The 13,256-nt window shown below is 43.2% G+C and overlaps 1 protein-coding gene across 3 annotated transcripts in view; it reads left to right on the forward strand.

The window, feature by feature from the left end:
- The window catches only part of Sap-r (prosaposin), a 100,574-nt gene extending 89,558 nt beyond the window's left edge, over positions 1-11,016 (forward strand). For all 3 annotated transcript variants that reach the window (XM_075694306.1, XM_075694301.1, XM_075694311.1), the window contains 2 exons: positions 4,391-4,519; positions 10,711-11,016. In XM_075694306.1, the coding sequence (XP_075550421.1) occupies positions 4,391-4,519; positions 10,711-10,749 (168 nt within the window). In that variant the 3' untranslated portion in view covers positions 10,750-11,016. The remainder of the gene's footprint in view (positions 1-4,390; positions 4,520-10,710) is intronic.
- Positions 11,017-13,256: the final 2,240 nt, after the last annotated feature.

Consider the following 13,256-nt stretch of genomic DNA (forward strand, 5'->3'; position numbering starts at 1 on the left):
TCCCAATTTTAAATTCATTTGCTGTTGCCCTTTAGTGTCCCTTGAATAAAATGTGAAAGTGTATGGTTACTTCTTTGTAAGTGAAGGTTTTGTTTAGGAGGTGAAGCCGTAGTCTCCATACCATGCTGACACTTGTCTTCAAATCCATTTCATTATTTTCTACCATGCCAAGTCGTCACTCTTGAAAATCATGATTTCATGGTGGCATACGGGCGATGGCAAAACGGAAGAGAATGCAATTGAAATACAACTGTTACATTATTCTTGCCTGGGAAATATTCTTATGTGAACTCTACTTTTTAACAATAAAAATAGCTGCACCTATAGAGTAGGGTGTTAGTGTTCACAGAAATTTCCAGCAGGAATTTCTCAACATATCGAGTTCTGCGTCATACGTTGAGAGTGATAAGGGCGCCATTTCTCTCAGTGTTAGTATCAAGAGCTAGGGCTTTGTGTGAATACCGAGTGGTTGATTTCTAATGGAATATCGAATTCAGTCAAGAAAGAAAGCGGAACATTGAATCGATTATAGAATATCAGGAAATATTCTACAAAATTTAATGCTTATAAATTTTGGGCAGGAAGATATGCTGCTGCATATACTTGGGAGTATCCTAACATTGCATAACAAGAATGTTGCAAGCTATCAGCAACTTGGGTACATAGAAATCATGATACACAGTACGATCTTCCTTTATTAAAGGGGCCCTGAACCACTTTTTATCAAAGTCGAGAAATGCATTTGTAGTTAAATTAGGCTGTTTCAGAAATACTTTGCCACAAAAGGTTCTTCAGTGCGTTCAACAGAAGCAGAGTTATCGGCCATTAAATGTACCATTCGCGATGCTTCCACTCCTTGTTCAAGGATTTGCACTGCAAAGGCTACAGCGGAGTAGGGTGTGCGCACAAAGCTCCGCCTGCTGAACATCACCATGGTGCGCAGTTCAAATTTGATTTTACATGTTACCTATGCTACGTAGCAGACTGCAGCTACATGCAACTACAACATTTGCTTTGTGCATGACGGGGCTAGAGTGCTTGCTTGAGCTTATATGCTTCTGTAAGGCTGTGCTACGTGGTGCTGACCAGCTTTGTCCTGCACCAGCTTTACTAACGAATAGTAGCCACATCCAACTTGCGCATTTTTGAAGTGCTATCAATAGCTCCTTACGAAGTGAAGTCTGCCAAGGTGTCTAACCAGGAGTGGCCAGGAGTGAGTGTACGTGCTGGCAAGCGTGTGTGTGGTCTGACCTTAAGTTTCGCATAGTTCGAGGCTAGTTGAGTGTTCAGAACTAGCCGAAATTAGCGAAGCCTGACGGCTACCACACCGATAAGCACGGAGGCCAAAGTTTAATTTCTGTGCGGGCGGACGTGGCTGAGCTTGAGCTGATGATAGTCGGCTTCTGCAGGAAGTATGTAATCATTACTGAAATTTGAAAGCAGATTTTTGCTTCCTTCAGCATGCTTATTAAACTGCGTCAATAAATATACGCAGTAACAGTAGGAAGAAGCGCACTGATCTAAACACCCTTCTTTATTGATGTCAGCTACTGGCCAATAACAGCCGCATATGGGAATCTGCTATATTACCAAATAAAGCACCCAGAAGAGAGTGAGGGGCAGGCTTCTGTTAAAAGAGAGCATTTGAGAGAAAGTTGACTTTGCACTCCACTTGCAAAATCCAAGTGCCGCGCACGACTGCAAAATTTGGCTGAAATGTTCACAGCAGCATATGCTATCCATAGACTGTTTTTTCACCAAGCCTCCCAGGGGTGGCTCAAGGCCCCTTTAAAGGGAGCTACAGTTAAGACTCAAACTAACAAAACCTGATTTTACGAAGTTCCTGATCTAACGAAAAAATTTCCATTCCCCGGCAAGCACCCACAAGGTTCAATGTTGTCATCAACACAAATTAACGAAACTAGCTTGCGTTAAACCTGATTCAATGAACTTTTCCAGAAATAAACGAGTAAAAAAAAGGTGTGATTGTTTTCTCGATTTTGATGCAGACAGGTTTTTCTTCGAGCGTGCGCTCTAACGCTATCGCATTTCAACATCTAGGCACCCTAGTCACAGCCCTAGCTTTATTTTGACAAGGCTACACGCTGTGCCCATGCACAGAACAACGGACTCAGCGGTCGCTAGCATTCTTACATGCCAGATTGGCTAGGGACAGCGGTAGTTGGGCCACCCTCGCGGACTTTTTACATCGCAGGCGTGGGTTAGCGGCAAATACAATGCCGCAGTACCGTTTGGGTGTTGCTGCGTTGCAATTTTAGATTTTGAAGGACCGAAAAATCCCTTACTCGATTTTCCGAACTTCCTGATTTAACGAAATAATTCTAGTATGTTCATTACTTCGTTAAATTGAGTTTCAATTGTATTACCAAATTAGTATGCCAGCACTGATTACAGCTCACCTGTAGGATGTGAAGCTCTGGAAAATATTTTTTTTTTTATCAATAGAATTTCTTGAATGGGATCTAGTGCATTTTTCCCCTCTGGAATTAATGAGTTAGGGACGTTTTGTTGTACTAAGTACCTGTAAGCTTCTCAGTTTATTAGTGGACCTGCGTTTTGTGGCTATCTTTTATTTATTGAACAGAAAGTTTCTTTCCAGTTTTTAAAATACAGAAAGGCTAAACCAACTTTACAGCAGTCGGGTTATCGTAAGGCCAATCTGCGCGACAGACGAAAGCACCGCGCATCGTGTGACTCGACCACCACTCCGCACATAGCTGGCGCCGACGGTAAAGAACAGGCACCATTTGTGCCGCTTCATTGTCAGGTTCGATGTGATTTCTGAAATTCTGAAATCGGGAGGGTCACTGCAAGTTCACGTGCCTCTCGCTACCCTCTCCCCTCCTCCTACTCATTCATCCTCCGTCTCTTGCTTTCGTTTGCGAGGCAGTTTGTTGTCTTTCCGAGTGTTGTTCGGCTTGTGCAAATCGATTTCCATCAATTTGGCACCAAACCGTAACTTAGTTGTCAACGTCCGATGAAGCAGCACTAATTAGGCCTAATAGCCAAGGAAGTGTGGCCGTGATGAAAATTCGCCGCTAGCCAATGCAGTAATGGGCTGCAAACCATCGTGGAATGCTTGCCAGTAACGTGTGTGTACGGCTGGCTCATCAGCGATCGACGGCTGTTGAAGCGTCGTGTGAAGTTTGTCGCTGCATATACAACACAATATGTGTGCCTGCGGGAAGGATAATCAGCCTAATCTTTGCACCTCATGAAAACACGCGTTGCTTTTGTCGCCATTCCCTGTCCGCATCGCGTTACCATTTCAATCAGTCTTGTTGGCTCGGACAAACGTTTTACCGACACAGGCGGCCCCGGCTGACGCGGCGGTGTTCTGCAAATTTGGGCATTCGGGCGCTGTGTGTGCGTGATCCATGCATTGGGCCGACGTTGGGGGGGCACTCGAGTAACAAAGTCCGCTACTGCATCAGACAGGGCGGCCCGTCCGTGGCACCCTCAACACTCCTTTTACACTGAAACCGAAGTGAAACACTCACTTGGGTGGCATCGAGCACGAGGGGCTCTATGGCGTATGCAACATGTGGCACTGTGCAAGTCTGCGTATCGAATATATCGAATATTCTAAAAATCTTATAATTGATATTCGGTTTGCAAATCGAGTTATTAGAATGTTCACTGTTCAATTCGATTAGGTGATATTCGAGTAGTCGTGCACTCCTACCAAAAACATTTATTTTTGCAAGCTTTTCATGATCGCATCCCCTTGAATTTCAAACGCACAATTTAGTATGAAGGCTGCTCCATATTTACACTCTGAAACAAGGATTTTTGCTTGGTCTAAAATTTAGTTTCACTCTGCTTTTAAGCTGGATCCACATGAGGGACCAAGCTTCTGATGCCACCTTCAGCCTACTTAATGGCACGTGATAGCATTGCGAGTGCCTAGTCTGTGGCATTCTTATGCACAGCAGGATTTGGTGCCTCCGAGGCCTGTGACACCTGGTCCATGAACTGAATTGGCAGTTCAGTCTGTCATGTGGATTTACCTTTTACGAATCCACAACATTATACTGTTTAAATTTGGCAACTTGTGTTTTTTTTTAGGTGTTGCTTTGGAAGTTTAGAAGGCAACTAGAAAGAAATGATTTTAGTACAGTCTTTATGGCTCTGTTAGCTGGCACACAGGTGGCACAGCTATGTGTTATTGTTAACGTACGAGCCACATTTTTCAAGGAACATCTACTATGTTTCACTTAGTACTTCTTTGTTTTCTGCATTTCATCTCCTTTTAGCAGTTTGCAATTTCTAACTTTCCTACATAGGCAAGCAGGGACATGTGCAACGATGTTCTGTGAGCCTCACGATTGCCTGCTTCTAACAGTTTCTCTTGTTCTGTTACATTCAGAAGCTGGATATCTGCTCAGGTGATGTTGTGGCATACAAGCATCAGCAGAAGAAGCTCATCGGCAGCAACCCATGCACGCGAGGTCCAGCCCATTGGTGTCACTCAAAGGAAAATGCTGCAGCTTGCAAGGTAAATTGCCTGGGTTTAGTGCCATCAGAATTAGTGTGGAATTTCTTTCACGAAATACTGCATTGTATAAATCCATGAAAATACATCAGGTAAGTGTTTGATGTAATAGTTCTGTGGAAACCTACAAGGTGGAGAGAAGTAATTAATAAAGGGAAAATCAGACGTCCACCCGTCTGTAGCAATTGCTACAAAGGAAACCCATATGGGTTCCTTGAAAGAAAAGCCTTGCAGTTGAAGAAAAATTCGTCCTGGTCCAGGACTCGAACTGGACCAAGACGAATTTTTGTTCAAATGTGAGGCATTTCTTTCGAGGAACCCGTATGGGTTTCCTTTGTAGCAATTGCTACGAACAGGTGGATGTCTGATTTTCCCTTTATTAATTACATCAGTAAGTCTTTCTCTTCAACAACCAGAACGCATATGTAGACAGAATGTTTTCTTTAGTAAAACAGGAATAGGTAAAACTTGGTTTGTGTGTGGCTGAGTTATATGCTGTGTTTCCCATTGTACGTCACTGATATGAGTTGTACAAAATTACACTTATACCTGTGCCACACGGGCGAGGTTAATGCCATTAAAAGTTTAAGACCTTAAGTTTCTTAATGCCATTATATTTCGATCGCTGCTATACGCGCATACTTCATGGCATTAAGAGTTGCGATGGCGATAGCTGCAGTGAAACGGTTAAGTTTGCTTGCCAATCGTAATACAATAAAAAACAGTTATCGAGGGAGCACATGTTTAAGAAATGGCATGAGAAACGTCAATAGGCGTATTGGATGTAGTTTACTTCAGGAATGTCATTGTTGCACCCAGCTGTAAACTGCTTGAAGCTAAAGCTAGCTCGACGGCCAATCCATAGCGTAGCCAAAGCATTGAAATTGGAAAAATAGTGCTCACAGCTTCAAAGCTCTCAAGCAGCGATCCTGAAGAATTTGACCATGTGCTCCAGTTTGTTCTGGCGTATGTGCTTCTTTGAGTCGAGCATCGTCAAGAAATTCAAAGCCTTCAGTGTGAGGCCAACAAGGCAAAGAGCCGCCGCTGTACGATCGAACGTCATCTCCTGCCTAACGCGCTCACGATTAATGCTCTAGCTGTGAGTAGCGGCAAGGTTGCCTGCTGATCTCTACGAAAATAAAGAGCTCCTTTTAAAAAAGTGAAGAGTATATTAATTGTTTTTATCGACAAGTTTGCTTAATATCGTGAAAATATAGTCACTATACAGCCACGGCGGGGACATTGTAAACGAGAGTACGCATTCGATGGCCAAGTGAGTTGTAATAATTGTAAGAACACACTACGCCGCGAGCAAGAGCAATTTTTTAAAGAAAGTGAAGAATATATTGTAAGCGCTATTAACGTACTTCGTCGTTTTCATTTGTACATAGCCATCATCATCTTCCCTATTCTTCTTCTTCTTTGCGCGTGAGCTGGGGCGTTGCCTTCTTTTTGGAATAAACAGCGCTGGACAACTTGATTGGTCTCGGTATTATAAAGTGGTGGAGGTGCGGGGTATCGATCCCCGTACCTGATCCTCATACCTTCACATGAAATTGAAGAAGAGTCCGTAACATGTGCAAGCGCTGTATCCGTGATATGGACAACTTCCTCTCTACATGAAATGACGGCTGAAGCAGAATGTAGGAAGTCCCAACCCAGTATAAGTTCATGGATACACGTTGGAAGGATGATAAACTCAATGTGGTGGCGTATGCCGTCTATGAGAACACGAGCAGTACATTGTCCGTCGGGGTAAATGAATGCATTATTAGCACCACGCAAAATAGGTCCAAGATAAGGCGTTTTTACTTTCCGGAGCCGGGAACACAGATCACTACGAAGAACAGAAACGGCGGCACCGGTATCGATGAGAGCTGATGCAGGAACACCTTCGACAGTTACAGAAAGCATGTTGGCCGGGCGAACAGGAGGAATTTGTGAAGACAGATCAGAAGCAGTTTCCCCTCCAAAAACTGCAACAGTTAGTCTTCCGAGTGCTGGTCGACAAGATGGGAAGTGGGGCGAAGTGGTGATGTAGAGCGCCGGTAAGGCGACGGAGAACGACGTCTGGCCGAACGGGAACTATGAGGCAGATTGGGAGCAGCTGGAGGAGACGGAGAACGCTGTTGAGGGAACGAGTACGATCCGGGATAGTAGGCATCTAATCGACGAGTGCGGTCTCTCTCGTGCTCAGCATAGCCTCGTCTTTCATCCTGCTGGCGACGGCGGCAGAAGCGAGATATATGGCCGCGTATACCACAGTAAAAACAAACCGGACAAGGTGGACGCCACTGAGGGTATGATGGTGCAGCAAGTGCTTTGGTTCCCATCGAAGCCAAATGGTCATAGGAAACGTCAGTAGGCACGGAGGTCACGGTAGGGGTGGGTAGCGAAGCAACATCCGCGTAGGTAGATGTGGGGCGCGCTACCGGAGCGAGATGCGTCGTGGGTGTAGTCATCGCTGTCAACTCTTGCTTTACGACCTCGAGCAAGTCGAAGGTGGGGGTTGGGGCGCAGGCAGCAGGTGGAGGCCTTAGGTCTTGTAGTTGAAGCTCTTCGCGGATGATGGTGCGGATAAGAGCACGTAGATCTGGAGAATGAGGAACCTGAGTGTCGCTGCTGTCATGTGGAAGACGAATAGAATATTAATTGTTCTTCACTAATAATTCGTTTAGTCACGTCAGAATGTGGAGACATTGGGAACGAGAGTACGCATTTGACGGCGAAGTGAGTTACGAGAACGCACTACGTCGCGAATGGCATTAAGCTTCAATGCCATTAAGCATGTCCGTGTGGCATCCTGCGAATGACATTAAAGTTTAAGGCATTAGCCAGTTAATGCCATTTTCTGTGCCCGTGTGGCAGGGGTATTAGTCTAACACAGCTTCTTTTAATATGCTGTAGGGCCATTTTGTCTGCAAGTTTGTATGAATCATGGGGAGCAAAGCATATTCCGGCTTATAGTATTCTCAATTGAGTCGCTTCAAAGATGAACAGCTTAATTTTATGTGGTATCCACCTTTACTTCCGTTACCATTCAAGCATCAGAGGACAGCTCAGAAGTCGGTAGGCATGCAGTGACTCCTGTCTTGTGATCTAATAGGCCTATTCTTTTATGGCCTGATTTTAGGCTTTCCATTTTGTCTTGACATCATTATGCAGTTGAATGTACTTTTTGCGCACAGTTGGATACTTTGTAACTATTGTCTGTACTAATGAAACTGTTCCCCTCTGTATTCTGTGGTAAAGGTATAGTAATGAAGTGTGCCTGTATTTGATCATCTTTCACTGTGGCACATTTAGTATGCCAAGCTACTGATTCCCCTGTAAGCTTTGTGTGCTCCTGTCATTGCTGCTGCAGTTAGTAGTTAGCAGTAGCATTAATTCTAACTAAGCTTCTATGAAGCAACTTCCTGCTAGCTCTTTGCTCTTGAGTAGTTCTCTCTCTGCATGTCTAATGTTTGACAAAGCAACGGGTTACATGAAAGAAGAAATGGTGTCAGGGATAGAAAAGCGGCAGATGTATTAAATGTGAGATTAGGTGCATGCAGTCAGAAAGCACAGTGCACATGATGCACACATTGGTTAGTTAATCCCTCTGTATTCTGTGGTAAAGGTATAGTAATGAAGTGTGCCTGTATTTGATCATCTTTCACTGTGGCACATTTATTATGCCAAGCTACTGATTCCCCTGTAAGCTTTGTGTGCTCCTGTCATTGCTGCTGCAGTTAGTAGTTAGCAGTAGCATTAATTCTAACTAAGCTTCTATGAAGCAACTTCCTGCTAGCTCTTTGCTCTTGAGTAGTTCTCTCTCTGCATGTCTAATGTTTGACAAAGCAACGGGTTACATGAAAGAAGAAATGGTGTCAGGGATAGAAAAGCGGCAGATGTATTAAATGTGAGATTAGGTGCATGCAGTCAGAAAGCACAGTGCACATGATGCACACATTGGTTAGTTAATCCCTCTGTATTCTGTGGTAAAGGTATAGTAATGAAGTGTGCCTGTATTTGATCATCTTTCACTGTGGCACATTTATTATGCCAAGCTACTGATTCCCCTGTAAGCTTTGTGTGCTCCTGTCATTGCTGCTGCAGTTAGTAGTTAGCAGTAGCATTAATTCTAACTAAGCTTCTATGAAGCAACTTCCTGCTAGCTCTTTGCTCTTGAGCAGTTCTCTCTCTGCGTGTCTAATGTTTGACAAAGCAATGGGTTACATGAAAGAAGAAATGGTGTCAGGGATAGAAAAGCGGCAGATGTATTAAATGTGAGATTAGGTGCATGCAGTCAGAAAGCACAGTGCACATGATGCACACATTGGTTAGTTAATCTTGGAAGTTTTGATGCACGGTCATTGCGTGGCCATTCCATGCCATTGCAGGAACTGAGAATGATGCAAAAATGTGTCGGCTGCAGTAAATATGTTAGGTGTTTTATGAGTAAAAGTCCACCATGTGGGTCTTGTTTTGAATTTTGTTCTGCAGTGTTAATTTTTATGCACATTAAATGCCAGTAACTGCATATGCCATGTTGTGTGACATAAATCTTGTAAAAGATCTTGTTTTTATGTTACCATTTACAATATTTGCAACTTGCTACTACAATTTCAAAAATAAAAACTGCACATGGTTGCATGATATTACGTGCTCTGCATGGTTATGAGGCGTGGTGCTTACAATTTCTGTAAACACCATCCTTTCTTGAACTTTATGTTCTGTCTAAGCCATACATTATCCTATTATTTCTGACTGCATATTGATACTAGACCTGCATAATAAGCTGCAGTATTCATATATCTTTCTGCTGTCTCTGTTATCATCGCACAAAGTTATATGCAGTGAAATCTTGTTAATTCACACTTCAAATGATCCAAGAATGCATTCAAATAGAGTGTGAGTTCAAATGAACACAGTCTACGAGTGAGCACCTAAGAGCTACATTGAATCCACCTGACGTTTTGCTTTGCTGCAAAGTTTTTAGCAATGGGCTGCCACATCATTGTTTCAGGGAATTTGCTCTTCTAACAAAGTAAATTGTTCGGCGTGGAAATAAAAATGGGATGCAAGAACACGCACATGTTTGCAGTCTGTTGTTTGTGCCAGTCTTAATGGAATTTCTTTTGTTGTTGTTCATTTTAATAAATACTTTTTCATGGAATGGCAGTAAAACTTTGGTTGGAACTATTGCTGCATCTGTGTTCCTCTCTCTCTGTCCTGATTGTTGTGTACCATCTACATGTATTACCAACTAGATATTTTAGAGGTGCTTGGAAAATCCATGTAATATCCTCTGCCTATGCTGTTACCAATAATAGCTGTTATAGTTTTTTGTAACCATCACCTTAAGATTGCATGTTAAACATAAAAAGGAGACACCTTTTCCTAAAACTGTCATCAGAAAATTGTATGAAAACAAACACTGATAGATGAGCCTCAGCAAATGGTGTGTATATGTGATGTAACTTCACCAACGTTGAGATAGTAGAAATAACTGTTTCATACTGTTGCATTATAATGTACATGCTGTAACAAAATTATACCTTTTAACCTTTTTCTCACCGTGCCTAATGATTATTGATTGTATAGCTGATCAATAGCTGTGATCCAATTTCCAGGGTGGAGTTTCAGTTTGTTAATCTACTAAAATCTTAACTGCAAAGTAATATAGCCTATGAGACAAGCTAAAAAATTTAATTGGGGCTAACTTAACTTTGGACACACCACAAACAAACAATCATGTTTGTTTTTGTAGGTTTAGCCACTTAGCGCATCTGAAAGTGGTGCCCTTGAAGTGAATGTATTGAGATACAGACCCCCTTCCAAGATTTCTACATACTTTCTCTTCTTGTGAGGGAAGACTATATTTTCTGTGTTTGGTACATTGTCTGATGTATGCATTTGCTTTTGCAAAATGAATCTCATGTTAACTTCACGTTTTTCTATGGCATGTGTACCATTTTAGAGGCTACTAATTTTGATACATATGTTTTGCAACATATGTGTGTAATATGTAGGTATGTTGCAGTACTATGTAGAGCCATATTGTTGTTTACAAAGGAAATCTAGGAACTCCAATTAATGAGCTCGTTTCTCAGGGTGAAGAAAGGGTTTTTGAAATTTTGTTTCAGGTGACTGTTTGGTTTCAGTGACTTACATATGTTGAAATAACCCCTTTCTTTTCTTCTCACTTGCAGGCCACCCCATTTTGTGTGAAAAAGGTCTGGAAGCAGTAGTGCCTCTTCCTAAGTTTTGTTTGATACTCATTTTAAGTAGTGCTTGTTGATTAGAACTACGGCACAATACTACTCACAATTTTTCGTTTTTGTTATATAATTGCATAGAACGGATAGACTACTTATAAAAACCAAAGCATTTTGTTTTGTTTTCCTTGCTTTTTTTATGCCCATTTGACTTTGGGTACACAATGTTTCGAGTTTATATTATATGTCAGTTTTTGTGCACATTTTGGAAATGGCAATAAACCTTGAATACTGGTTTTACTTGGGTTGCTGATTGGGTTGTGGGTTCCTTCATACGCAACCACGAAAGTAATGCAATTTTTTTTGTGTACTTTGGTAATTGTCGTTAGGTTTATGTCACGTAAAAGCCACACATATAAACTGAAGCAGGCCACTTTTTATGTGTCATATGCGGAGAGTAAGAGTACACATCAATCCTTGCCACATTCAGAATGCTATTAATTTTAGCCATAAAGGGACACTAGGGGCAAATAAGTTTGGTGTGAGTGATGGGTCCTGCAAATATCAGCATTTGTTCTGCAGCAAGGGATGACTTAGTCACGGTGAATGTCGCAAGTGGAGACAGCAGATCACCTAAGAAAATGGGCAGGGAGATGTCATCTAAATGTTGGGATCATGCCTATCGAGCACTACAGCATTTGCTAACTCGAATGACTGTGCCACAGTCCCACAAATATCACCAACCACTGAGCTTTAACTATCATCATTCATGTTCAAATGCAATGCTACAAAAGTTAAAGCCTCGATATAACGAAGTATTTAACTTTTCATAACCTCTTGTCCATAGAACACCATTTATTTAGAACCTCAATATAACGGTGTGTTTCTATGCGATTTCAATATAAAGAAATTCCCTTCTGCCGCAAAGGAATACCGAGACAATAAATGAAAACTTCTGCAGACGCAGATGGTCAAATATCACCAATGTGCTTTAATGCTTCAAACAGCTGTTTCTTAATATAACTGTAACGACAAGCGGCTGCTTGCAAATGCACCTCTCAAATCGCCTGCGGCACAACAAGTGAATGCCGAAGCTCAGCTGCATCATGTTCCGTATAAAGCCCAAGTGCGCTAAGATCCTATCGCACACTTTGTGCTTTAATTGCGAGTGAAAGTGTGCAAGGGTGAGACAAGAAGGATGGTGGCTTCACAAGGGCTGCCTTCCCTCACGAGCATTGTGTCCAACGAAATGCATTGTTGTTCCAGTTACTTTAAAGGAGTACTGACACAAAAAAAATCCACGTGGTTTTTTCTGCTTTAATAAGTAGTTAATGACCCAGTAATCATGGCACGAAACCTCATTTACTTCAGAGCGCGACAGGTAATTATTTGCAGTCTTTTTTGTAGCGACCACTTGAAGTTTCGGTTCCAGAGAGCAACAAGATGGGGCAAACGGGAGTGTAAACAAAGTGGTCATGTGTTCGCAAAAAGCCATGACGTATTGTCGTGCGACTGCCACATCGGTCGGACGACCGCAGCCAATGACAGCGCCGGTAGCGTGAACGTCATGGCCACGTGGTAGACCCGGCGGGGCGGGGCCGGAGAGCAGGCGCCTCGCCGCTCCGATCATGTGTTTTTTTTTTTTCTGGTCGAAACGCGGGCCTCTTTCGCCGCTGACGACGGCGCATAAATGGGCTACAATTTGTTTCTTACACGAAATAACTCCTAGAATAAAGTGACCTCGAAAGAGTGAGAGTTAAAAAACGTTGTGCGAAACTATAGTAAATCGTTGGCGTGATTTCTACTCCGACGCGGTAAGCGCAGACGCGCCAGCAATCTTCTGTATACGAAGCGGCTCGCCTGACTGGCCTGTTTACTCATCGCTACTAACGGCTCCAGGAAAACTAACCGTATTTTCACTTAACAGAAACATAAATGTTCAGACATTTATTGTGCTGACGAATTTAGGCGCTTTATTACGAGCTGCGGACGCATCGCAAGGACCCTCGGCCCCGGATAGACGGCCGGCGAGCTAGGCCTACATCGTCTCCCAGCGATCGCAAGCTCGCTTGGCATGCTCGTTCGCTTCTGTTGGCGCCAAAGAAATCAAATGTGCTGCAATTTAAGCGTGACATAACTGTGTACACGCTGTGCCGACTAACATAGGCGCTTCGTTATACGAGCTGCAAACGATCGTGTCACAAGCGCAACCGGTGTCTGATTCGATGGGCCAGCGAGCTATGCCTGCCGGGTCTTGGCCATCGGCGGCTGTCAACGGATCCGATACTGCTAACGCGGCCTTGCGGAAACACGTCAACAGTGCTCGCATAGACGTGTTTATATTGTCATCGTTTGTATCAAACAAGATAGCTGTGCAAATACGGTTGCTTTCACTTCCTGTTCGAAGTTACCGAGGATTCCGAACTTCCACGCAGGGGCGCCGGTTCTGGGCCGCCGCTCGCTCAATTGTACCATGTGTCCCGAGCACGTGGTCCCGAATCACCGCATGCGGCAAGTCGCACATGACGCGCCGTACTACA

The sequence above is a fragment of the Dermacentor variabilis genome, chromosome 1 (assembly GCF_050947875.1).
Source record: "Dermacentor variabilis isolate Ectoservices chromosome 1, ASM5094787v1, whole genome shotgun sequence".
Classification (NCBI taxonomy): domain Eukaryota; kingdom Metazoa; phylum Arthropoda; class Arachnida; order Ixodida; family Ixodidae; genus Dermacentor; species Dermacentor variabilis.